The following is a 22,669-nucleotide window of genomic DNA, read 5'->3' as shown; positions in this document are numbered from 1 at the left end:
CCACCCTTAGACCCGTCAGACCCAGACATGGCCACGGCCTCTTGCCAGGAACAGCACGTGTGCTGCCCAGAGGCAGAGACAGCATGCTGGGGAGCCGGCTGTGACATGACCACAAAGGTGAAACTCCACTGGCCCCATCTCTCACAAGCAGCACCCTTTCCAGTGTGGCTGAGGGTGGACGGGAAACCATGGCCTCTAGGGAACAGCCCAGGACAAGTACCCACAGTGGAACCTGCCCACGCGCTGGGTTAGGGCAGGCCGGCGGCCCTTGCTCACCGGAGCCCCCTTCATTTCCTCCCTGCTAAGCCAGGATAACAGACAACCTGAATGAGGTTAAGAAGACAGAGGCACGGCCCTTCCTCAGGTGTGAGCAGCAGGTGTCTGCAAGGGGTCGATGACTGAGATGCTCCAGGGAGGGGACACTGACTGTGGTCCCAGCCAAACACCATGCTCCTGACATGCCTTACCTGCTGGGCACATGGGAGTCGCTGCTCCTCCTCAAAGTGACCCAGACCCGCCAGGATCCACCTGTGATGCCCTAGCTGAGCTCTTGTGTGGGAACCATGCTGCCTGACCAGAGCCAGGCCCAGCGGAGGACATGCCTGGCACCTGGTGCCCAGAGAAGGAAGGGTGGGAGGGTTTGGCACATCCAAACCCTTTCAGACTAGCCTAGAAACACCCAGGGAACTCACTCGAAGGTTGAGTATTGGGTTCTGTAGCGAGAGAGAGCACAGCTAGGAAGGGCCCTTTCTGGAAATATTCAGCTTTTGAGAAACATCTGAAAGAGATGTCCCAGCATCCTCCTATCCCTGGGTCCCCTTTCCCTAGGGCTCAGGTCTCTCCAATGTCCTCAGTGCTTCCACTTCACTGCTGGCCCTCATGCCCCCCAGTTCTCCAGGTCCTACACTCACACCTAATGATCACAATAACCCTCAATGCAGCTGAGCCCAGCCAAGAGTAAGCACAGAAACAAAAAAAACCCCACACAGTCCAATTCACACTGAGGTGTGAATGACTAACAAGACATAAACTCTTCTCAAGGTATTTAGGATTTCCCAAGGCTTAGAAACCCAGGCAGGACTCCCACTGGCAAAGATGACATTGAATTTGGGACTCAAAGGATGAGTGGGAGATAGTCAGGAGGAACGCAGGAGGTAGGCCTCCAGGTAGAGGAACTGCCAGAGCAAACACTGTGAGGTCAAAAGAAATTGGCAAGTGAAGGAGCAGGAAGTAACCCACGCAGCGGGGCATCCTGAAGGAGCGTGGACCGAGACACCGGGTGGAACAGGAATGTGCACACCTGGTCTTTTTATTTTATTTACTTTTATTTTATTTATTTATTTTTATGTGATGCTGAGGATCGAACCTAGGCGAGGGCTCTACCGCTGAGCCACAGCCCCAGCCCCCCCAAACCTGGTCTTTTGCAAACTGAGTCTCAGCATCCACTACTGGTTATGAAATTCTGGTGCCATTCATTAAATGATTCTGATAAGCTAAACACTACAGTAGGCCCTTTCTACATTAGCATAGTCACCTCAATAATCTAGTCGGTGACAGAGATCATTTTATTTCTCTCTTTACAAAGTGAGAAAGCAAAGCAACTTGACCAAGGCAGCACAGGAGGTGAGGCATCAGAAGCAGAATTCCAACACAGGTCTGAAGGCTGACAAATCTACGCTCTACCAAATGCAGTCAGGATTCCACAGCATGAAAGTCCAGTTTCCTCTAAGGAGGTCACAATTCTCATCTAATTTTCTCTCAATCACTGTTACTGTTTCTTCTTGTGGACGGCAGGAATCTGATCTGGCCCCTGCAAGGCCCTGGCACCTCAGCCCTGGGCACTATATATCCTGACATTCTGTCTGAGCCATGGACCAAGCCAAGCCTCAGTGTCCTCATCTAAAAAGTGAGATGAGGGTTATGTGAGACCTGTGGGAGGCCCTAGCACAAAGTAGGTGCAGACCACACTTTGCCATTGACAATTTGGGGTTCCAAGGTGCTCCTTCCTCCCATCTCACCTGGGCCTCATAGGCAGGGTGGTCTTCTGCACTCTCATTTTACAGGTGGGGAAACTGACATGAGGTGGGAAGAACTCCCCTCAAGGTCACAGGGCTCCCTGCTAGAATACAGCCTGCACAAGGGGGTCTATGGGGGGCAGGGGGTGGTCCTAAGGCAGCGACTGCATACACAGGGGCTCAGGAATCATGTAAAAGGAAAAGGGACTCAAAAGCATGACTTCAGCTCCTACAGCTGAGAACCGGTGGAGTCATCAGAGAGAGAAGCCAGGGGGATGCCAAGGAATTCATGCTGAAAATGGCCTATGAGCTGGGGCCGTGCAGTTGATGTTTAATTACAGCTCAGTCCTGCCTCCCATCCCATCATCCCCAGTATAAAGATGAGAAAACAGAGGCTTCCTCCAGGGAGCCAGACCGGAGCCAGATCCGAGCAGCAGAGGACCTGCCAAGATCCCCTTGCTCTAGAGCCAGGCCGCTCGGGCACCTGCCAGCAACCCGAGGCCTCCTTCAACCCTCTGCGGCTCCTCAGGCTGTGAGCGGAAAGCGCACCCCCAGCACACAGCGGATCTTGGCTCCACCTCACCCAGGCAAGCGACAAAGGGCCGCGTTGGGCTCCCCGGGGCCTCCCGGAGCCCGGCCTGACAGCGCTGTCCCCCAGCGCGGCAGCCCTGCCTGCTTTCCCCACACCCACCCAGCGGCGAAGCATGACTCAGCGCTTCTCCTCTCCGAGCGGAGAACGCCACCCTCAGCAGCGGTCTGTCCGCCCAGGTTGCACACCCAGCCTCCGCCCCCGGGGTCAGGACGCCGAGCCCGCCTGGCCGTCCTCCGCTGCCTAGTCCCCGCAGGGCTCCGCTCCCTCTCGGCCTCATTTCCGGCGGAGCAGGCATTAGACACCGGCCGGAGGCTAGTCATCGCGCAGGGCCCACACAGGTTCCCCAGCTCCCGCACCGTGCGCACCAGTCCCGCGGGACGAAGTGCCCAGGGCCCTTCTCCCGGTGCCCATTAAGAAGCCTCTTGCTAAAAACACACAAGCACTTCTGCAGCCTGCCCAGCAGCCCCCGGGGGAGATGCACCGCCCTATACTCGGGAAGGTCTCCAGCACGAGGGTCCCCGCGGGCGCAGCCCATTGCTACTCCACGGCCAGGTCTCCCTATCCTCCACCAGGAGTTCACTCCGCTGTCCCCTGGCTTCGCACTGGAGCTGTCCCACCGTTCTCTGGGCAAGGCAGAGCAGAGGGACCCCGGAAGTTACTGCCATGTAAGAGGGGTGCTGACCCTCTGGGTTCCACCAGCTTGGTGTGGGGGTTGGGCTGTAGGGCCAATTTAGGGGGTTTAAATGCAGGGTCTGTCTGGGGTAACCTGTGCCACTTGGGTGGTGGGAATCCTGAAGGTTGGGCCCCGCTACTCCTGTCTCAATATAACTCCCCAGGAATAAAACTCGAGTCCACATCTGCGCCTCCCTCCCAGGAAAGGACCCTGCCTCTGGGGGCAGGGAGAGGCCCGCGGCAGGCGAGCTTCTCCGAAGGGTCTGGCAATGGATTTTTCCTCTGGGCCCCTCTCCGTCTCCAAGGAGTGGGCAGCCTAGAAGATTCTGCGGGCTTTGGATAGGGCTGAAATGGCAAACACGGGGTTTTAAGCCATTACATTTCCCCGGGATTTCCGCATCACCTTAACCGCAGACATGGCCTTAAAAAAAAAAAAAAATGATGGCCACGGGCCGATCAGGATGCTACCTGGCCAGGGGGTAAAGCTGCCTCCCGGAGGGCGGCGCAGAGGAGGGCGCTGGCCTCTCCCGGCACTGGGCAGCGGGGGCCGGTGCCCTAGGGTTCCCTCCCTCCAGGCCCGGGTCAGGGTGAGGTGGGGTGAAGGTGGGGTGGGGTGGGGTGGGGTCAGGGGACACGACACACAGCGCGCGGTCCAAACCTTCGGAGGGCATTCGGTGCGACGGCATCCCCACGCCGCGGCCGGCCGGAGGGGGTCTCAGACAACACGTACGTTACCTTCAGTCACATAGCTGTGGTCCCGCAGGAAGCTGTGGTTAATTTTCCGCGTGTCCGTGTCCTCGCCCATTGAAGGCCGTGCCCGGTGCCCTGGGCATGCCCCGCCGCCGCACACCGATGCAATCCGCAGAGGTCGCGCCGGGCGCGCGGGCCATACCGCCGCAGCCTAGCAGGGGCGCGGGCCGCCAGGGCCCCGGAGGGCGGACATCTCGGCCGCGGGCGGCCGGGACCGGGCGGGGTGGCCGGGGCGGGCGCCGCGGTCAGGCGAGAGCGCGGCGGGCGGGCGGCGGCCGCGGGTTCGGGCGGGCCGGGGCCCAGGCGCGCATCCCGGCCGGCCTGTGCGCGCTGCGTCCGTGCGCCGGCGGCGGCGGCGGCGGTGGCCTGGTGCCGGTGCGCCTGGCTGCGGCGGCGGCGGCGAGGGGACGCGCGCGGCGCTGCGCTGCGCTGCGCCGACCGAGCCGGGGCCGAGCCGGGCTGCGCGGGCTGGGGCGGCCGCCGCCGCTGCTGTTGCAGGCCCCTCCCTCGCGCCGCCCGCTCCTCCGCCCCTGCGGCCGCACCGCCCGCCACCCGCCGTGCACCCAGCCACCCTGCAGGTGCAGCGGGCGCCCGGGCAGAGGTGGGGCCGCAGTGCTCGAGTCTTCGCGGTGGGCGCCTTTGGTGGCTGGGTGCGCCACGGAGGAGGGATGGAAGGAGGAGACTGCCAGCCTGGGTGGGGGCGGGGGTGCTGGTCGGCTGAGCTGTGGGAGGAGGGTCCCTTGGGTGCCAGGTGCTCCAATTGGGGAAGAGACGGCCAACGGATAGGGGGACTAGAAGAGCGGAGGAGGTGGGCAGCTTCACTGGGCAGAAGGCAATAGAAGGACTGGGAGGGGGTGGGGCGCAGCTGAAGGGGGCACCTGTAGAATGGGAGTCCTAAGAGGGTGGTAGTGGGGAGGACCACAAGCCCCTTGGTTAGTAGAAGAGCGAGTGGATCCGGAAAGTTCTGGGGGCCCTTCCAAGAGCACCCTGGCTCTTTGTGAGGAAGCTAGGGGAGGCAGGCCAGCACTTGCAAGGTGAAACTCTGGATGGTTCTGCCCAGGGTGAGTTTACCACCCCCAAACTGAGTCCTGATCTCTCCTCCTGCTCACCCCTGAATACCTACAAGTGAGATCCAGCTGTGGACACCAGCACTGGGGGCGCTCCAGAAACAGGCTGGAGAGCGCACCTTCCCTCACCCATCTCCCTGCAGTAGGCATCAGGAGCTTACCTCCTCCCTCCCTCCCTTCCCTCCCCTCTTCCTCCACCCCACCTTTCCCCTCCCTTCTAACTCCTTCCCTCCCCATCTTCCAGTACACTGGACCAGGCCCTCCTCTTTTCTCAAGCTGCCATCTCTTCCAGGCTCACTCTGTGCGTGATGCATGGGGTACTGTGGCCTCACAGGCCTGCTTGGGTGTTCGGCAAGACCTCCTTGGAAAGAGGGGAGAGAAAAGCTGCAGTGTGCCATGGGGGGACAGATTCCATGTGGTCACCAAGGCTGAGAGGCCCTGGGGTCCAAGATTTAGGGGCACAGGCTCCAGGTGACCAGCGGGACTGGTCTTGCCCAGTTGTGCAATTATGCAATGCTCTCTGCTTCTCTCAGCTGGGTTTTGGAATTCCAGAAACCTCACTAAAATGTGGTAGAGACAGGAGGGTCCAAAGGTGCTGGGTATGGAGGGCAGGCTTATGGGAAACAGAGATGCTGCCTGAGGCATCCTGGTGGGGAACAGGAGGGGGCTTTCACAGCTGAAACTGGGTTTTCATTCCTCAAAATGCCCAGAGGTCAAAGTGCCCAACCTAACACCCTGCAGGTGTAATGGAAAGGCTTGGACACATCAGAGGCCTGGGGGCTCTGCAGCACCTGCTTGCTGAGCGGCCCAGGACCAATGCCCTGCCTGTCCCAGCCTGGGCTTCTGCTCTCCCTGGAGCAGAGGGGTGCAGATTAAATGCAGGGACCCTCCACATGTGCTGGTTCCACATCACTCTGCCCACAGGAAGGTGACTGATGTCCACATGGCCTCATACACTGAATGGGGACATTCTCTGTCTCTCATACCTGGTCTGCTCAGATGTCCCACACTGCACATCCTGAACCAGTACCCATTCTCTGTCCATGTCCTCCTCACCTCTCCAGCTCAGGACAGAAAAATGACTGCAGCCTCAGACACTGGAAGACAGACAGGCTGCATTCAAGTCCTAACAACAAGGGAGCTGGGGCTGGCACAACCTCATCTGCAAAAGGGACGTGAGAGGCACAAGGAGGTGCCTCAGAAGGTTGGCATGACTGGAACCTGACCTCATTGGTGCTATACTGTGGTCATGCCGAGCCCCAGCCTCCTACATGTCCTTTACCCTTCCTCTCTGGTCTCCACACCCACCTTTCCCATCTGTCACTTCTGCCAAAGCACCCAACCCATGCTAACATGAGCCTCACCTGCAGGGATGCCCTGAACCATACTGACACTGAGGCCCACCCGTGCCTCAGTCCATCATGCCTGAGCCATGCCTGGGACCCCTGAGTTGGTGATCTCCAGACTTGCTGGACCCCAAGGCTCAGCATCAGTCCCCAGGAAGTCCCTCTGAATCCTTCAGATTTCTCCAAGCTGTCTCCCCATTCTTCTGGAGCACCCTTCCCCAATCAGAGCCAAGGCCCTCCCTCTGCCTCCTGGCTACCGGCACCCACTCAGTCACAGAATGCACTGCTTCCTCCTCTGCGTCTGCACACGTCTCTGTCCCTCCTGGCCGGAACCTCAGCTCCAGATCCTGCACCCCCCTGCAGAGTCCCCTGCCTTTCACTCATTCACAGTGTGTCTGCTGCGCGCCTGCTCTGTGCACGCACGGCCTGGCACAGGTTAGAGGGGCAGGCCTCCCGTGGCATGAGATGGGCAATGCCCTGAGGAGGTGAGCATGTCCTGGGGAGGCCATGGTGGGTGGAGAAGAGGAGGAAGGAGCTGCTGTGGAGACACGTGGCCGGGAGAGGTCCTTTGAGAAGGGAGGGGCAGGACGGCTGCGTAAGGAAATATTTGGCAGCAGCCCTCCAGAGACTCTCACGACTCAGGGCTGAGCCTGCTCGGGTCTCTGCCACAGTAACAGGCCTAGACGGGTCCCTCCCAGTGCCAGCACCTGCCTCCCCTGCTCACAACCTCAGGCTGAAGGACATGTTCACATGGGCCACCGCCTCCTCCCCACCCTCTCAATGCCTCAGCCCCTCCTGCTGGCTTCTGACCACCATCCTCCTCTCCTTCCCGAAGAGAAGCTGGTCCCGTGGGGCAGAGAAAGGCTTCCTGGAGCCAGGGACACTGTAGCCCCTCTCTTGGCTGCCGCTGGTGGGCAGCCCCACTCGCTTCTCCCCGGAGCTGCTGCTCCTCCTGATGGACCCAAGTTTCGTGCCCCTGTTTCCCCAGGATGTTTTAAGTGACATAGAGAACACACAGCCCACCCCCCAATGCCTCGGAGGTGATTAGGGTCAGATGAGGTCACAGGGGGCTTCACGGTGGGATCGCTGCCTTTGTTAAAAAAAAAAGACAAGAAGGCTTACCTGCTTCCTCTGGAAGGTCACTGGGCACCTGGGGAGAGAGCCTCCCTGGGGGACAGAGCGGCCGGAGCCTCACCTTGGACATCCTGGCCTCGAGAGCTGTGAGAGAGCTTGTCCATGGTGCCTTGTGAGGGTGGCCCGTTGCACAGTTGAACACTGGGCCCCCGGACCTCGGGGAGCACCTGAGGCTGCCCACGGCAGGAGGGAAGCACAGCCAACCCACGAGGCTCCTTCTGCCCCCTCACTCCCACCCCAAAAGTCATGTTTAAATCTTGTCCCTCGAGAGCTAGGTTTTAGGAGGGGAACAGTGGAGGTGATTAGGTGATGAGGGTGGCACTCTAGTGACAGCTCAGTCCCCACAAGAACACAGAGAACTTGCATCCTGTCCCTTTCGGTCAAGTGGGGACACAGCAAGAAGACCACCAGCTCCGAGTCATGGGAGCCACACGGCCTCCAGAGGGGTGAAGGGTCCTCATCCTGTGTAAGCCATTGGTGGTGGCATCTGTGTTACAGCAGCCCTGGCTGAGGCCCACCCACACATCACCCGCTGCGGCTTTGCTGCTCTGGAGATTTCCCGCCACCGACTCCAGGGCACGAATGCCGCTCGCCTGGTGTCTTGCTTGACGTTCTCTCTCTGGGTTCTCGCTTGGCGATCTGCGTACACCCTGGTTGTGGTCTAGTCGTTTGCATTGCTGTGTACTATTCCTCGTGGAAATGCTGCAATGTGCCCTCTGCTCAGGGCACTGCAGTTACCTTCAGTTTGGAAGCCGGAAAGTTCCCACGCGTCCGCATTTTGTGCACACGTGCCAGCACTGCCACTCAACGGCCTACAGACATCTAACTTTGGTTGCAGAGGGCAAGCCGTCTCCTTAGAGTAACATTAGAGAGTCCCTGTTGGCCCACCCCTGCCTCAGGGAGCTACTGCCTTGGCTTGTGGGCACAGCCCAGCCACCAGCTGCCATGCTGACACCGACTGGCCTGCTCCTTCTCCCACCGAGGGTAAACCCCTGCCAGCTCCTCTGCCCACGCCTTCCCAGCCTGCCCTCTCCTGGTCTCAGACAGAGTTCCCAAGCCCTCCTCCATCCAGCCACATGGCCACACCAGGACCCAGGGGCTCCCATCTCCCACACGCTATTTCTGAATGCAAGGGTCTTCCCAGTAAGTGCCTGACTGTGTCTCCAGCCATCCCTGTGTGCACCCTGGGGCCTTCCTGAAGACCACAGCTTCTGGAGCAAGGCAGACTCCTCCAGAGGGCACATTCGCACCAGCCACTCCTGCCTACAATGCCATCTTGTCGACCTTCCCTCTGTTCTCCTGCTCCTCGCCTTCTTCTGTGCCTGGGGTAGATCTGCACTTCCTGTCCCCTCTTAAATTAGTTGTGGTCATGAGACTAGTGTTGGGCAGTGAAGCTTGAGGCAAGTGAGAGGAGAGTATCTCTCTGGGTTGGAGCTTCTCTGTGAGAGGCTTGCCAGATCTTCCTTCCTCCCCTCCCCACTCTCTTCTCCCTTCCTTCCTTTACTTCTTTAAAGGACTCTGAAGAACTATTACACATCAGGGTAAGCAAGAAAAAGAATGTGCTGTGTTAGTCACTAAGACATGCAGGCTGCTTATTACTGCAGCACACCCTCGCCTATCCCCACTGCTTTGTCCCTGTAAGCATTTCACATGTGTTATTGCACCCTCTATCAGAACATGAGAAATGCCACTCAGCCACCGTGGACCAAGTCATACTGCAGTAATGCAGTGACTTACAGGCTTATTTCTCATGCACGTCGCACACTCCTCATGAGTTGGTTACAGTTCTCATCATTTCCATCTTTGTTCCAGGACCCAAGGTGATGGAGCAGCCCCACATTTGGACACTGGACTCATGCAGAGGTAAAAGAAAGACCTGGGATCACGAGCTCACTCCTACGGCATCACTGGCCCAAGCAGGTCACATAACACCATACATCAGTTCAGGGAGGACAGGGACCCAGGTCACAGGGCTTCATGGTCTCAGGGGAGCACAAGGGAACAATCTTTCTCTAGGAAAGAGCTGCAATTAGTTTGCACCATAAGACACTCTACCATAGTTCCCATTTAAAAAAAAAAAAAAAAACAGATGCTGAGTCATTTTCCTGAGTCACACAGCTCCTATGTGGCATCACAGAGATTTGCCCAGGTCTGAGTGAATCCAGAGTTGATTAGGTCGGTCCACACGGCCAGTACAACCTAGCTACTCTCTGCCACTGTCCCCCTCTGTGACCTCTCAGATCCTGGGGCCGAGCTTCAAGATGGTTTCAGCTCTCTCCAGCACTGTGACTGTCTGTTCCCACCTCTAGGCTGACAGAGCACCCCGTGGCTCTTCCCTCCTGGGCCAGGATGGCCACAATCCCACCCACTCACCGTAGCCTAGGTCACCAGGCCTGTGGATGGGGATGTCTCACAAACAGGCCACGACCCAGCAAAGGGAGTTGACGTCCACATGGAAGGGCCTAGAGCTACGGCCTAGCCCAGCCCTCCCAGGGCCCAGGGAGTGCCGCCCCAGTCCAGGCACATCCAGACATAAGGAAGATGAAAAGTGAAGATCCTGAGTCCACACGCAGTTGCCAAACCCCTTGGAGCGTGTCCCTCCAGGGCCTTCCACGTTAGTTTTCTCTTCAGTTTTTTATTTTAATTCTGTTTGTTTTAATGTTGTATTTTAAATACACAGAGTCATGCCTGACGACAATCCCCACCTTTTGAATATTGATCCAACATAAACCAGCTTCCCAGTCCCACATATTTGCTTCAGCTCTTGACACTTAAGAAACAAAACCAGAGAAAAAGAGAGAGCGGGAAGGCGGGCGCTTCCTCGTACCCGTCCTTCATTCTGCTCTCCCCTTTCTCTTTCCAAAGGCAAACAGCGTCCCCAGGCTGGCGTTTCCACCCGTTCCCATTCCATTCTTCAACAATGTGCGTCTTACCACTTTGTGTAATTTTTGAATTTATATAAACATTATCATATTGATCGTCCCACATTGAAAATTGCTTCTTTTCCACCCTAAGCATTATTTTCTTCGGCTATACCTGGTCTCTTCATCGATCTTGGCTGCTGGGAGAAAGCAATCAATGGTGCACTGCCACTCGCTCCGAGCACCTTCCCACAGACTCACCCTGTGCATCTTCTCCCAGCTCTGTGGTCAGTGATGTCACAGGATAGACAGACCTCAGCCATGGTGGAGAAGTGACATCCCAGAAACTGGCAAATGAAGGCTTTCTCCCTGAACAGTGGGCTGTTAAACATTCAGCAGCACGCCAGGGGCTATGGCAGACTTAGGATTTCTCCACCCTGCTCCACCTTGAAGGATATTTAGGTTGTTTCCGGACTTTCAGGATTTCACACAGCATGCAGTGGTGTCCTTTCACCTAGCTCCCCAAACCCAAATGCAAGTCCCTGGGATCCGGAGAGGGTGCCACCCCTTACATATACCAAGAATATACATCACTTGTGTAATGCGGAGTATGGTACATACATATGATGGGTCACGCCTACTAGTGGATATGTAAATTCAACTTCTAACTTTCTTTTCAAATTGAGAAACCATTTGTACTCCAACAGCATTCTCACTAAGACCTGGAGCAGATGCAAATTCAAGTGAAGTTGATGATTGCTTCATTTGCAACTCCACACTGGAAGTGCAGTCAGGAATCTTTCCAAAGCTGCCATATGAATTTCCTCTTCTGTTAATTGCCTGTTCTTTCCCTTTGCCCATTTTCCCATTAGGTTGCTTGGCTCTCTTCCTCCTCCTCTTCTTCTTCTTATTCTTCTTCTTATTCTTCCTATTCTTCCTCTTCCTCTTCTTCTTTTTAAATATTTTTTAGTTGTAGTTGTTCACAATACCTTATTTTACTTATTTTTATGTGGCACTAAGGATGGAACCCAGGGCCTTGCACATGCTAGGCGAGCGCTCTGCCACTGAGCCACAACCCCAGCCCCTGCTTGGCTTTCTTCTTACTGGCTTCCTGGAGCTTTTTATGCAAAGGTACTCCCTGTTCTCATCTGCTTGTATGTGATGAAAATATTCTCTTCTCATTTGTTGCTTTTTTCTTAATGTTATGTACAGAACTCTTGTCCTACAGAAGGCACTAATTTTTATGCAGTGAAATTTGTTAGTGTTGTATTTTAAATGTTTTTCCCTTTTGTTTGAGCAGTACTTCTCTCCCTCCTGAGTTATAAAGGTGGTCCTTCAGAATGACCTTCCTTTATATTAACACGTGAAGACCTATTAGTTAGCTTTTCATCACTGTGACAAAATACCTAAGAAAATCAACTGAAAAGAGGAAAGATTTACTTTAGGTTATGGTTTCAGAGATTTCAGTTCATGGTTGGCTGGCCCCATCACTGTGGGCTTGTATTGAGGCAGAACTTCAAGGCAGGGAGCATGTAGCAGGGAACAGTGTGTGTGTGTGTGTGTGGTGTGTGCACATGTGTGCAGGCACACGCAGATGCGTGTTTGTGTGTGAGTGAGAGAGAGAGAGAGGAAGGAACTGGGGACAAGATACAGTCCCCAAGGACCCACTCCCTTCAACTAGGCCCCGCCTCCTTTGGTTTCCACCACCTCCCAGTGGTTCATTCAAATATAGATCATCTGTGGACTAATACACTGATTAGTTTCCAGCCCTCATGATCCAATTGCTTCCCCAAAGCCTCACCTCTGAACATTGCTGCATTGGGGTTCAAGCCTTCAACACAGGAGCCTTTGAGGGACATTCCAGGTCCCGACCCTAAGAACGTCTATTTAGAGATTTAGCCCATCTAGAGCTGCTGTGGGCTTGGGGTGAGGGGGGAGGGCATCACATACTTTTCCATGTGAGCAACATAATATCCAAGTCAGTCACTGTAGCCCATCCACTCCCACGGACTGAGAGTGCCACCTCTATACCAGCTTCCTACGTGTGTGTGTGTGGGGGGGTGTCATTTCTGGACTCTGTGTTCTGTTCCTTTGGTCTTTTGGCCCTGCTCACGTGACAGTACTACCCCGTCTCAGGCTAGCTTTATAATAACTCCACATCAAACAGATGAAATGGCACTGCCTTGGCTCTCCTTCAAAACTGCCTTGGCTATTCTTGGAATTTTACTCTTCTATATGAATTTCTAGTCTTTTGGATTTCATTCCAAATCCTCTTGGGTGTTTTATTATAATTGCGATGAATTTACATTAGCCAGGAGAAAAATGTGGTTCTTCCTAACACTGAATCATCTCATCCACGATGTGGTCCATCTCTCTACTTATTTGGGTCTTGTTTCACCTCTTTCAATTAAACTTTGTAATTTTCTCTATAACAATAGGAACCACGTATAGAGAAGTTGAGTGTGGCAGCCCCTGTTCTAAACACTTTATATCTAGCTCAACTGATCTTCCCAACTTCCCCGTGAGATACATATCAGTATTTCTCTTTTATAAATGGGGAAACTGAGGCATGGGGTGAGGGACTAATTCATGCAGGCCAGGATGTGGAGGGTGGACAGCTGTGACCTGAGCTCTGGTGGTCTGGTTCGGAGGCTCTGCTCTGCTCAGCTGAACCACTCCTGCACCTCCTCCACAAGGGACTCATGCCAACATTGCTAGACTTCATCTTAAGACCCGTCTGGAGTTGGCTGCTGCAGTAAATGGGATTCGTGCCTTCTCACATGTTGGTGTGACTCCTCAATAGGAATGCTATTGATTTTCTGTGTTGCCTTGTGTCCAGCAATTTGTTCAACTGTACAGGCTTCTAATAGTACAAAATTAGATTCTCTTGGGTTTTCCATGTAGACAATCATAACTGAAGACCCTTTTGACTTTTCTTTGCCATTCTGTCCCAGTGAGTTCCAAGACAAGGTGATATTGAACAGCAGTGTTGCTAGAGGGCTTTTTCAGTGCTGGGAATTGGACCCAAGGGTGCTCTACCAAGCTACATCCGCAGACTTGTTTATTTTATTCATTGAGACAGGTCTTGACTAAGTTGCTGAGGCTGGCCTTGAACTTGTAGTCCTCTCTTCTCAGCCTCCTGGGTGTCTGGGATTACGGGGATGTGCCACCAGCCCAGCTAGAAGGCATCTCTGTGTTAGGTCTAGCAATATTTTTTAAATTCCACCACAGAGAATGATGTTGGCATTCAGGGGTTGATTAATGTTCTTTCTCGGGCCAAGAATTCACTTCCTAGTTTTCTGAAAAAATGAGCATTCACATTTTTCAAAAGTAGATGTTTTTTGTTTGGTGATTTCTTATTATACTATTGAAATGATCCTGTGACATTTTGCCTTAATCTATTAATGGAGTGAGTCAGATTATCAGTTTTGTCCGTAACCATCCTTTCATCCCTAGGGTGGACGCTACATGGTCAAGATACAGATATATCCATGTTCATTTGGCTAATATATTTATTTGAGTTTTTGCCTCTATGTTTAGAATTTAGATTGTTTAGTAGTAGTAATTTTTTCTTGCAGTTTACTAGATGGCTTATGCTAACATCATAAAAAGAGTTGAAGAACTTTCTCTTTATGGTTCTATGGGATGGTTTACATGTGATAGAGATAATAGTCCATACTATTTCCAAGTGGCTATGCCATGTTACATGCCAGACGGCAGCGTACAGGAGGAGTCCCTTCCTCCATGTCTCCACCACAGTTGCGAGTGGCCAGCCTTTTTAACGTAGGCCATTCTAACAGGTATGTGGTGGCACCTCATTGTGGTTTTAATTGGCATCATCCCAGTGGCTAGTGACATTGCTTGTCTTTTCATGCCTTATATGCCACCTGTATACGACTTTTGGTGACCTGTTCAGACATTCCGCCCACTTATTAATAGGGTTATTTGTTTTCTGATTATTGAGCTTAATATATTCTTGATGCAATCTATTTATCAGATATGTGCTTTGCAGAGGTTTCTCCCAGTCTACGGCTTGTCTTTTCATTTTCTGAAGAGTGTTTTGCATAGAGGGGGATTTTTAGTTTTTTATGAGGCCTCAATTTATCAATTTTTTCTTTTACAGATCCTGCTTTAAGAGTCATGTCTGTGAAATCTTTGACTAACTCCAGGTCACAAAGATTTTTTTCCTGTTTTCTTCTACAGCAGGATTGGCAAACTGTGTCTGGAGCCCAGCTGCCTGTTTTATCTCCAGGAGGTCACTGGGACACGGCCACCCCCATTCACTTCTGGACTGTCTATGGTCACTCTCACAGTGTGATGTCAGAGTTGTGTACTTGCAACAGAGACACTGCAGTCCACAGGCCCAAAGTACGGATATCCGGACCCTGAAGACCTCTGTCACCTTCTCCTGTAGACCTAGGTTTACGTTTAGATCTATTATCCACATCGAGTTGGGTTTTGTAGATGGCGCAAGACATGTGTTGAAGTTGGCTGCTCTCCTTGTGCCTTGTGTGAGCAGCTGTGTGCCTGCGAGTCTATTTCTGGACTCTGTTCTCCATTGATCAGCTCCTCTGTCTTGACACCTGTGCTGCCTGTATTGATGACCAAGGCTTGCTAATAAATTTTGGAGTCAGATCCTGTTAGTCCTCCTTGTTCTTACTTGAGAGGGCTTTGGCTCTCCTAGGCCCTTCGCATTTCTATAGGAATTCTAGAATTGGCTCGTCAATTTCTTAAAAGGCGGCTCAGATTTCATTTAGGTTGTTAAATTGTAGGTTGATTCGGGGTGACTGACATCTCGACAGTGTGGGTTCTCAGCCTGTTGGCATGGTGTTTCTCCCTACCTGGTTAATAAGTCTCTTTAACTTCTGTCATCAATGTCTTGTGATTTTCAGGGTACAGGCTTTTCACATCTTGACTAGGACTCATTTCTCCATATTTCATATCATAACTGGTGCTGCTTCTTACATTTTAATCTGTGGCTCAGTGGCAGAGCGCTTGCCTAGCATGTGTGAGGCACTGGGTTCCATCCTTAGCAACATAAAAATAAATAAATAAATAAAAATAAAGGCACGCTGTTCATCTACAACTATAAAACATTTTTAATTCTGATGTTCTTGTATCCTGCAGCTTGACAAACTCACTATGAGTTCTGGCATCTCTTTTGTAGATCCCACAGCTACCTGGTAATCATGCAGTCTGTGAGGTTTCGTTTCTTCGCCTCTGACATGAGCATCCTGTAGTCTCTTCCCTGCCACCTACACCGCTGAGACTTCCAGGGCAGGTGGATCAGAAGTGTGGAGTGGACGTCCCGCCTCGGGCCTGGGCTTCACTGCCACATCTGTGTCCTTCCCACAGACACTCTGGGCAAGCTGAGATCTGATCAGGAGTAAGGCGGGTTCTGCCCCTGTGTTTCGAGGCCTGTTGAGGCGACTGGGACAGTCTCCTTTTCCGGATCTGTGCAGCGGAGCTGCAGCCGTTAGCTGCTCTCTCTGGCTGAAGACGCATGGGGCCTTCCCTGAGGACCCGGGGCCTTCCTCCTCCTCGGCTTTCTGGGAAATCCTGGTAGCCGTGGTGCCCCACCTTCCTCCAGTGTTCGGTGGAGCCTCTGTAGAGCCCCCTGGCCTGGAGATTTCCTCCTGGGAGGATTTGAATCACACACTCCTTCCCGTATTGTCGAGAAGAGGGCTCAGGCTGGCTGCTTCTTCTTCAGGAATATTTGCTTGTGTGTTTCAAGGAACTTATTGACTCCATCTGCTTTTTAATGTTAGTAAAACATGCATAATATTGTTTTTATTTTCGATACTGAGGATGGAACCCAGGGCCGTGTGCATGCTAGGCAAGTACTCTACACGGAGCTACATCCGCAGCCCTTTTTATTTTTCCAAACAGGGTCTCATTAAGGTACCCTCAAACTTGTGTCACTCCTGTCTCAGCCTCCCAAGCGGCTGGGAATACAAGTGTGTATCAGAAAGCCTCGCTAGTTTTCCTTTATTATTCTTTTAATAACTGCAGAATCTACAAGAATGTCACTGCTTTTTTTTTTTTAGAACTACTCAGCAAAATAAAATTCCAGTTTATTATTGGACAACATTGCTTCACACATACATCAAACAGGTCACAAATAAATAAATAAACAATAGCTTCTCAGACCAAAATAAAGAAAATGGAAAGTAACCTTTTTATTTTTGGCCTTTTTAGCCTTCTCATACAAACCAATTACTTAAAGTATAGCTAAAATACATATCCCAAAATGTTACTGGAATTCTCAGAGTAAGATTTTGTTGTTGTTGTTGTTATTTTTTATGTTTTTACAAGTTGGTTTCTCTTTCTCCTTTGAGATGATGATGAACCTGGTCACACCATAAGTAAAGTCAGAGCAGCACTCAGAAGGCTGGTTGGGTCATCTGAGATCATTAAAAATGGCTGACCCCTAGTAATATGTACAAAAATATAAAATGCATATAAAACAATAATTTTTCCTTTTCTAAAGTAATTTTAAGAAAAAAAGCAGAGCCTTAGAAGTTTCAGTTCTTTTTTCCCCTCCCCTGTTGAAAATTCATTCTGTTTTTATTGGTGGTGTTGTTTTCTGTTTGTTTGTTTTGGTACTGGGGACCGAACCCAGAGGCACTTAACCCCAAGCCACATCCCCAGTCCTTTTTAATTTTTTTAGAGAGAGGATCTTGCTAAGTTGCTTAGGGCCTCACTAAATTGCTGAGGCTGGCCTTGAGCCTGTGATCCTCCTGCCTCAGCCTCCTGAGTCGCTAGGATTACAGGTGTGTGCCACCGCGATGGCTTGCGCTGTGGTTCTGGCTGCTGGTGGAGAGCGCGTGTCAGAGGCACTGGCACAGCCCACAGTGGGTGGGGGCCTCTGAACTCCCAGTGACCACCTTTAGCTCAGTTGGGAAAAGCCCTGTGAAGGGCATGGCAGCTTTCTCTCCTTTTTGGTCTGACTTTTCCTGTGCTGCTGTCTAATCGTCCTCGTGGGGCTCCTGTTTCTTGGTGTCCTGCAGTCACCCCTTCAGCTGCCTCAGCCTCTGCTGCTGTCTCCATCCTCCTCCCCCACCCTCTTCTCCTCCTTCCTCAGCCTCCCCGTTGGCCTCCTGCTCTGCATCTCCCTCTTCCCTTCTCGGCCTCCTCCACAGCCTCTTCCCTCTGCTTCAGGCCCTGGTGGTGATCCAGAGCTGGTGTCCACGTCTGCACAGTGGCCCCCAGTAACTGGATGCCATGAGGCGACAAGAGCTGGACCCGCCCAGCAGAGAGGCTTCTCAGAGCCTCCAGTGGGCTGTCCCCCTCGCGTCTTCCCCCTCTGCCATTTGATCATTTCTTCCTCCTCGCCCTGGTCACTCTGGCCAGGGGTGTATGGATTTTATTAGCAGAAATCTCAGGTACTTCTTTATTACTAAATAACTGGCTTTGGTTTCCTTGGTTTCTCTATCACTTTTGTTTTATATTTTGCTGTTTTCTGTTCTGGTCTGTGTTATTTCCTCTGTCGTGGTGAGATGCGCGGTGTCCTCCCAAAGCTCGTGTGTGAGACAAGGCAAGGTTCAGAGGCGAGGTGAGCAGATGATGAGAGCCGGGACCTGATCAGTGGGTCAACCCGCAGGCGGGTAGGCGTGGCTGGAGGAGACAGGTAGGAGAGGCTGGAGGAGACAGGTGGGCGTGGCTGGAGGAGGCGGTGGACGTGGCTGGAGGAGGCGGTGGGCGTGGCTGGAGGAGGCGGTGGGCGTGGCTGGAGGAGGCGGGTAGGAGTGGCTGGAGGAGGCGGGTGGGCGTGGCTGGAGGAGACAGGTAGGAGTGGCTGGAGGAGGCAGGTGGGCGTGGCTGGAGGAGGCGGGTGGGCGTGGCTGGAGGAGGCGGGTGGGCGTGGCTGGAGGAGACAGGTAGGGTTAGGGTTAGGGTTAGGGTTAGGGTTAGGGTTAGGGTTAGGGTTAGCAGTTCCCTGCGGGTTGAGGTTTGTCCCAGGTGGGCGGAGCACTCTCTGCTTCCCCATGGCCACGTGCTGAGCAGACTTTCTCCTCCCCACTTTCTGCTTTGACTTTCCCACTCACCTTGAGCCCTCTGCAGTGGAGTCTCCGATCTGTGGACTCAGACCTCTGGAACCGTGAGCCCTGAATAAACCTTTCCTCCTCTAATTGTTTTTGCCACGTATTTTGGTCACAGCAGAAAAGAAGCTGACTAAAACATCATGTTACTTTGGGTTTCATTTTTTTTTTTCTAGTTTCTAGAGGTGGAACATAAGATTATTGATTTTAAGAACTTCTTTTCCAATATGCGAGTTCAGGGCTAAAAAGTCCCCTATGGGGCTTGTGTTTGGGACACCTCACAGATTTTTATACATTGTGTTTATTTTCACTCAAGAGAAAGTACTTTCTATTTTCTTTTCCATTTCTTGCTGTATACACAGGTTACACAGAAGTGTGTATCATGGTTTCTAAATATTTGGAGATTTTTTCAGATCTGTTATTGAATTTCTAATTTAATTCCATTAAAACAGAGAACATATTTTTATGATTTCAATCCCTTCCCATTAACTAAGATTGGTTTTGGTCCCTTTGGGCAAATGTTCTATGCTGTGTATTTGAGTTTCTATTCTGCTGTTGTTGGACAGAGAAGCCTCATGTCTCTGTTTCCTTATACATTTTTGGTCTAATTCTTTTATAAGTTATGAAGAGAGGACTATTGAAATATCCAGCTATAATTGTGTATTCATCTATTTCTCAGTTCTATTGGTTTGAGCTTTTTGTATTCTTAAGACCTGTTATTAGGTGCATAAATGTTTAGATTGTTACATCCAATTTAAGAATTGTCCCTTTTATTACTATGAAATTACTCTTAATCCTGATAATATTTTTTACTGTATCTACTTTGAGATTAATGCAAGCCACAAAAATCTTCTTTTGATTAATATCAGCATAGTATATCTTTTCCATTATGATGCTTTAGCCTATTTATTTTTATATTTAAAATAGTTTTCCTGTGCCAGGTGCAGTGGTACACACCTGTAATCCCAGCAGCTCTGAAGGCTGAGGCAGGGGGATCTAGAGTTCAAAGCCAGCCTCAGCAACAACAAGGCACTAAGCAACTCAGTAAGACCCTGTCACTAAATAAAATACAAAATAGGGCTGGGGATGTGGCTCAGTGGCCAAGTTCCCCTGAGTTCAATCCCTGGTACCCCCTCAAAAAAACAAAAAGGTTGCATGTGGACAGTATATATCTGGGTCCTGCCTTTTCATCCAATCTGACCATCTCTGTCTCTTAATTGAATATTTAGGTTTATATTTGCCATATTGATATTTGCTTTCCACTTGTTCCATTTTTTCTTTATCACCCTCTTTCCTTTTCCTGCCTTCTTTGGGATCATTTGAGCATGTTTAAATGATTCAGTTTTATCTACTTTGTGGCTTATAAGCTATAACTCTGTTTCAGTTCTTAGTGTTGCTTTAAGGTTTACAGTATATCTCTTTAACTCATCACAATCTATCTTCAAACGATGCCATGCTATTTTACATCAAGTTGATGAGACTTATACTTACTTACAACAGTATACTTCCATTCTCCCCTCTCAGTCTTTTTGCTATTGTTATCATATATTTTGCTTTTATACGTGCCATAAACCTCACACTATATAGTTATTATTTTTGTTTCAAGAGCCAATGGTATTTTAGAGAGATTATACTAACAAGAGAAAATATTACACATACACCTATGTGATTGTCATGGTGGATGCTCTTCTTTCCCTTACATAAATGCATATTCTCATCATTTGGTTCTGTTTTTGAAGTACATCTTTTAACACTTCTTGTATGACAGTTCTGCCAGAGATAAGTTATTTCAGGTTTTGTATGTCTGAGAAGTCTTTATTTTGCTTTTATTCTTAAAAGACTTTTTCTGGATGTATATCCCAAGTTGACACTACATGTTTTAATTTAGTGCTTTAAAGATGTTGCTCTGGAGATGGACATCATTACCCTAAATACGTGTATGAAAACACGAATGGTGTGACTCTACTTTGTGTACAACCAGAGACGTGAAAAGTGGTGCTCTATTTGTGCAATATGAATTGGACTACATTCTGATGTCATATATAACAAATTAGAATAATTTTTTTTTAAAAAAGATGTTGCTCCATTGCCTTCTCACTTGCATTATTTTCTGCAATAATCTGCCGTCGTCCTCGTCTGTGTTAACAGGTTTCTCCCCACACCTCTTTTTTCTGGTTCTTCCCTCTCACCCCTTTTTTCTGGCTATTTTAAGATTTTTTTCTTTATTACTCATTTTGAGTAATTAAATTATGATGTGGGTTTCATTTATATTGTGCTGGGGTTTGTTGAGATTCTTGTATCCCTGAGCATATAGTTTTCATCAATTTAGAAATGTGCCAGCATCTAAGATGAAGACACACTGGATGGGATTAATAACACAGAAGACACTGAAAAAAAAAGGTTAGTTATCTTGAAAACTACAATGGAAACGATCCAAAATGAAGCACAGAGATGAACAAGGCTTTTTAAAAGGAAGAAGAATTTGTATCTTCAGATATTTTTCTGTTCCTCCCCGCTGCCCCATTTCAGGAACCCCAATTGCATGTGCATTAGACTTTTAAAAATTGTCTCACAGCTCACTGAAGAGGCCTCTGTCTTTTTAAATTCTTCTTCCTTTTAAAACCCTCATTAATCTCTGTTTCTTTTTGGATGGTTCCTATTGTGGTTTTCAAGTTAACTAATCTTTTCTTAATGTCCTCTGGGTTATTAATCCTACCCAGTGTGTCTTCATCTCAGATGCTGCAGTTTTCTTCTGGAGTAGTTTGATTTAGGTTTTTTCCCTCCAGTTCTGGGATGGAACCCAGGACCTTGCACACACTAGGCAAGTACTCCCAGTCCCGAGCTGCACTCCCCGCCCTGTGATCATACCCTCCATGTCTGTTGAATAGTGAACCTTTCTTCTAGCTTTAAAAAAGCTGTGGAAAGTGTTCATAATAACTGTTTTTGATGTCCTTGTCGGTAACTTAAGTGTCAATTGAGGATCAGTCTCAGTTGACTGGCTTTTCTCCTCCTAGTGAGTTGCATTTTCCTGCTTCTTTTCATGACTGGACTTTTTTTTTACTGGATGCCAGACCCTATGACTCTCAAGTTCAAGAGTGCTGAGCGTCCATATTCCTATAAATGCTTTTGGACTTTGTTCTGAAAGGTAGTCAACACATTTAGAAACAATTTGACCCTTTCAAGTCTTGCTCTGATGGTTGCAGATCTTAATCTAGGACCAGTTTTTCCCCACCATGGAGACCAGACTTCCCTGAGCCGTTTCCCAATGCGCTGTTTCCAGTCAGGCTGATAGGAGCAGAAGCCTCTGCCAACTCCCCGTGCGCTTACACTCCATCCCCTCAGGTCCTTGTAGTCATTTCTTCACTAGCCTGTGCTGATGAGCACTCAACCAAGTGCTCAGGCTGGACTCTGCTGCCTCCAGAGTCCTCCTTCTGTAGCTCTCCGCCTGCCCCCCTGACCCCCCGGCTCTCGGACCCCTGGCCCCCCGACTCTCGGGCCCCTGGGTCTCCCTGGCTCTCGGTTCTGCCTGCCCAGCTCAGGGCTCCTCCATGCTCAGGGGCAGACTCTCCCTGAATGAGGGCTGGCAGCTCCGGGCAGCCGTGGGAGGGGTGCTGAGCTCGCCCATTCCTGTTCCACCCTCAGCGGTTGCTGTCCTGTGCTGCCTGGGGTCCTGTTGCTTGAAAACAGCCATTTGGTGTTTTGTCCCATTTTTTGGTTGTTTCCGGAGGAGGTGAGTCTGCTGCCTTTATTCCACCTCTGCCCGAAGCTCAGCAGCTGCGTTTCAGGTTTTGCATTATCCCCTTCCACGAGGAACCCAAGAGGGCCGGGCACCTCCTCTTCCTCCCCCATGGTAGGGAAGGGTTCCTGGCACAGCCCCCTCCAGCGGCCCTCCCCACAAAGCCCCTGTGACCCACCACCCACCCTTGCACATCCTGCCTGTTCAGGGGGTAGGAGAACCTTCCCACTGGCTTCTGACGGTTCTTTGGAAGTCTCCTCATCTGATCCCTCACCCCAGTGTGCTGTGGCAGTTCTTCTGGAGCCTCAGTGGGAATGAAGGAGGATGGCACGCAGGCAGCCTGGCACATCGCCATTGTTCAAAGAATATATATTGTGCCTAATTTGGGGGGATTCTGCCAGCCCCCAACATGTGAGGCAAGAGTGGGGAGAACTGGGGTGCAGAGAAGCACCTC

The 22,669-nt window shown here is 50.9% G+C and overlaps 1 protein-coding gene and 1 long non-coding RNA gene across 3 annotated transcripts in view; one reads left to right on the top strand and one right to left on the bottom strand.

Annotated features, from left to right (window-relative positions):
• Positions 1-4,551, bottom strand: part of PPP2R2C (protein phosphatase 2 regulatory subunit Bgamma) — a 97,212-nt gene extending 92,661 nt beyond the window's left edge. Inside the window, exon 1 of one of the 2 annotated variants that reach the window (XM_081303741.1) lies at positions 3,938-4,551. In XM_081303741.1, the coding sequence (XP_081159867.1) occupies positions 3,938-3,965 (28 nt within the window). In that variant the 5' untranslated portion in view covers positions 3,966-4,551. The remainder of the gene's footprint in view (positions 1-3,937) is intronic. The other variant, XM_081303740.1, reaches the window with a different exon arrangement.
• Positions 2,000-16,558, top strand: LOC308654401. Its single transcript, XR_014023266.1, has 3 exons — positions 2,000-2,602; positions 9,389-9,439; positions 14,641-16,558. It is a non-coding gene; the product is annotated as an uncharacterized lncRNA (long non-coding RNA).
• Positions 16,559-22,669: the final 6,111 nt, after the last annotated feature.

Source organism: Spermophilus citellus, assembly GCF_964194105.1.
Source record: "Spermophilus citellus genome assembly, chromosome: 8".
NCBI classification, from domain to species: domain Eukaryota; kingdom Metazoa; phylum Chordata; class Mammalia; order Rodentia; family Sciuridae; genus Spermophilus; species Spermophilus citellus.
This window is presented reverse-complemented; position numbering and strand designations above follow the sequence as displayed.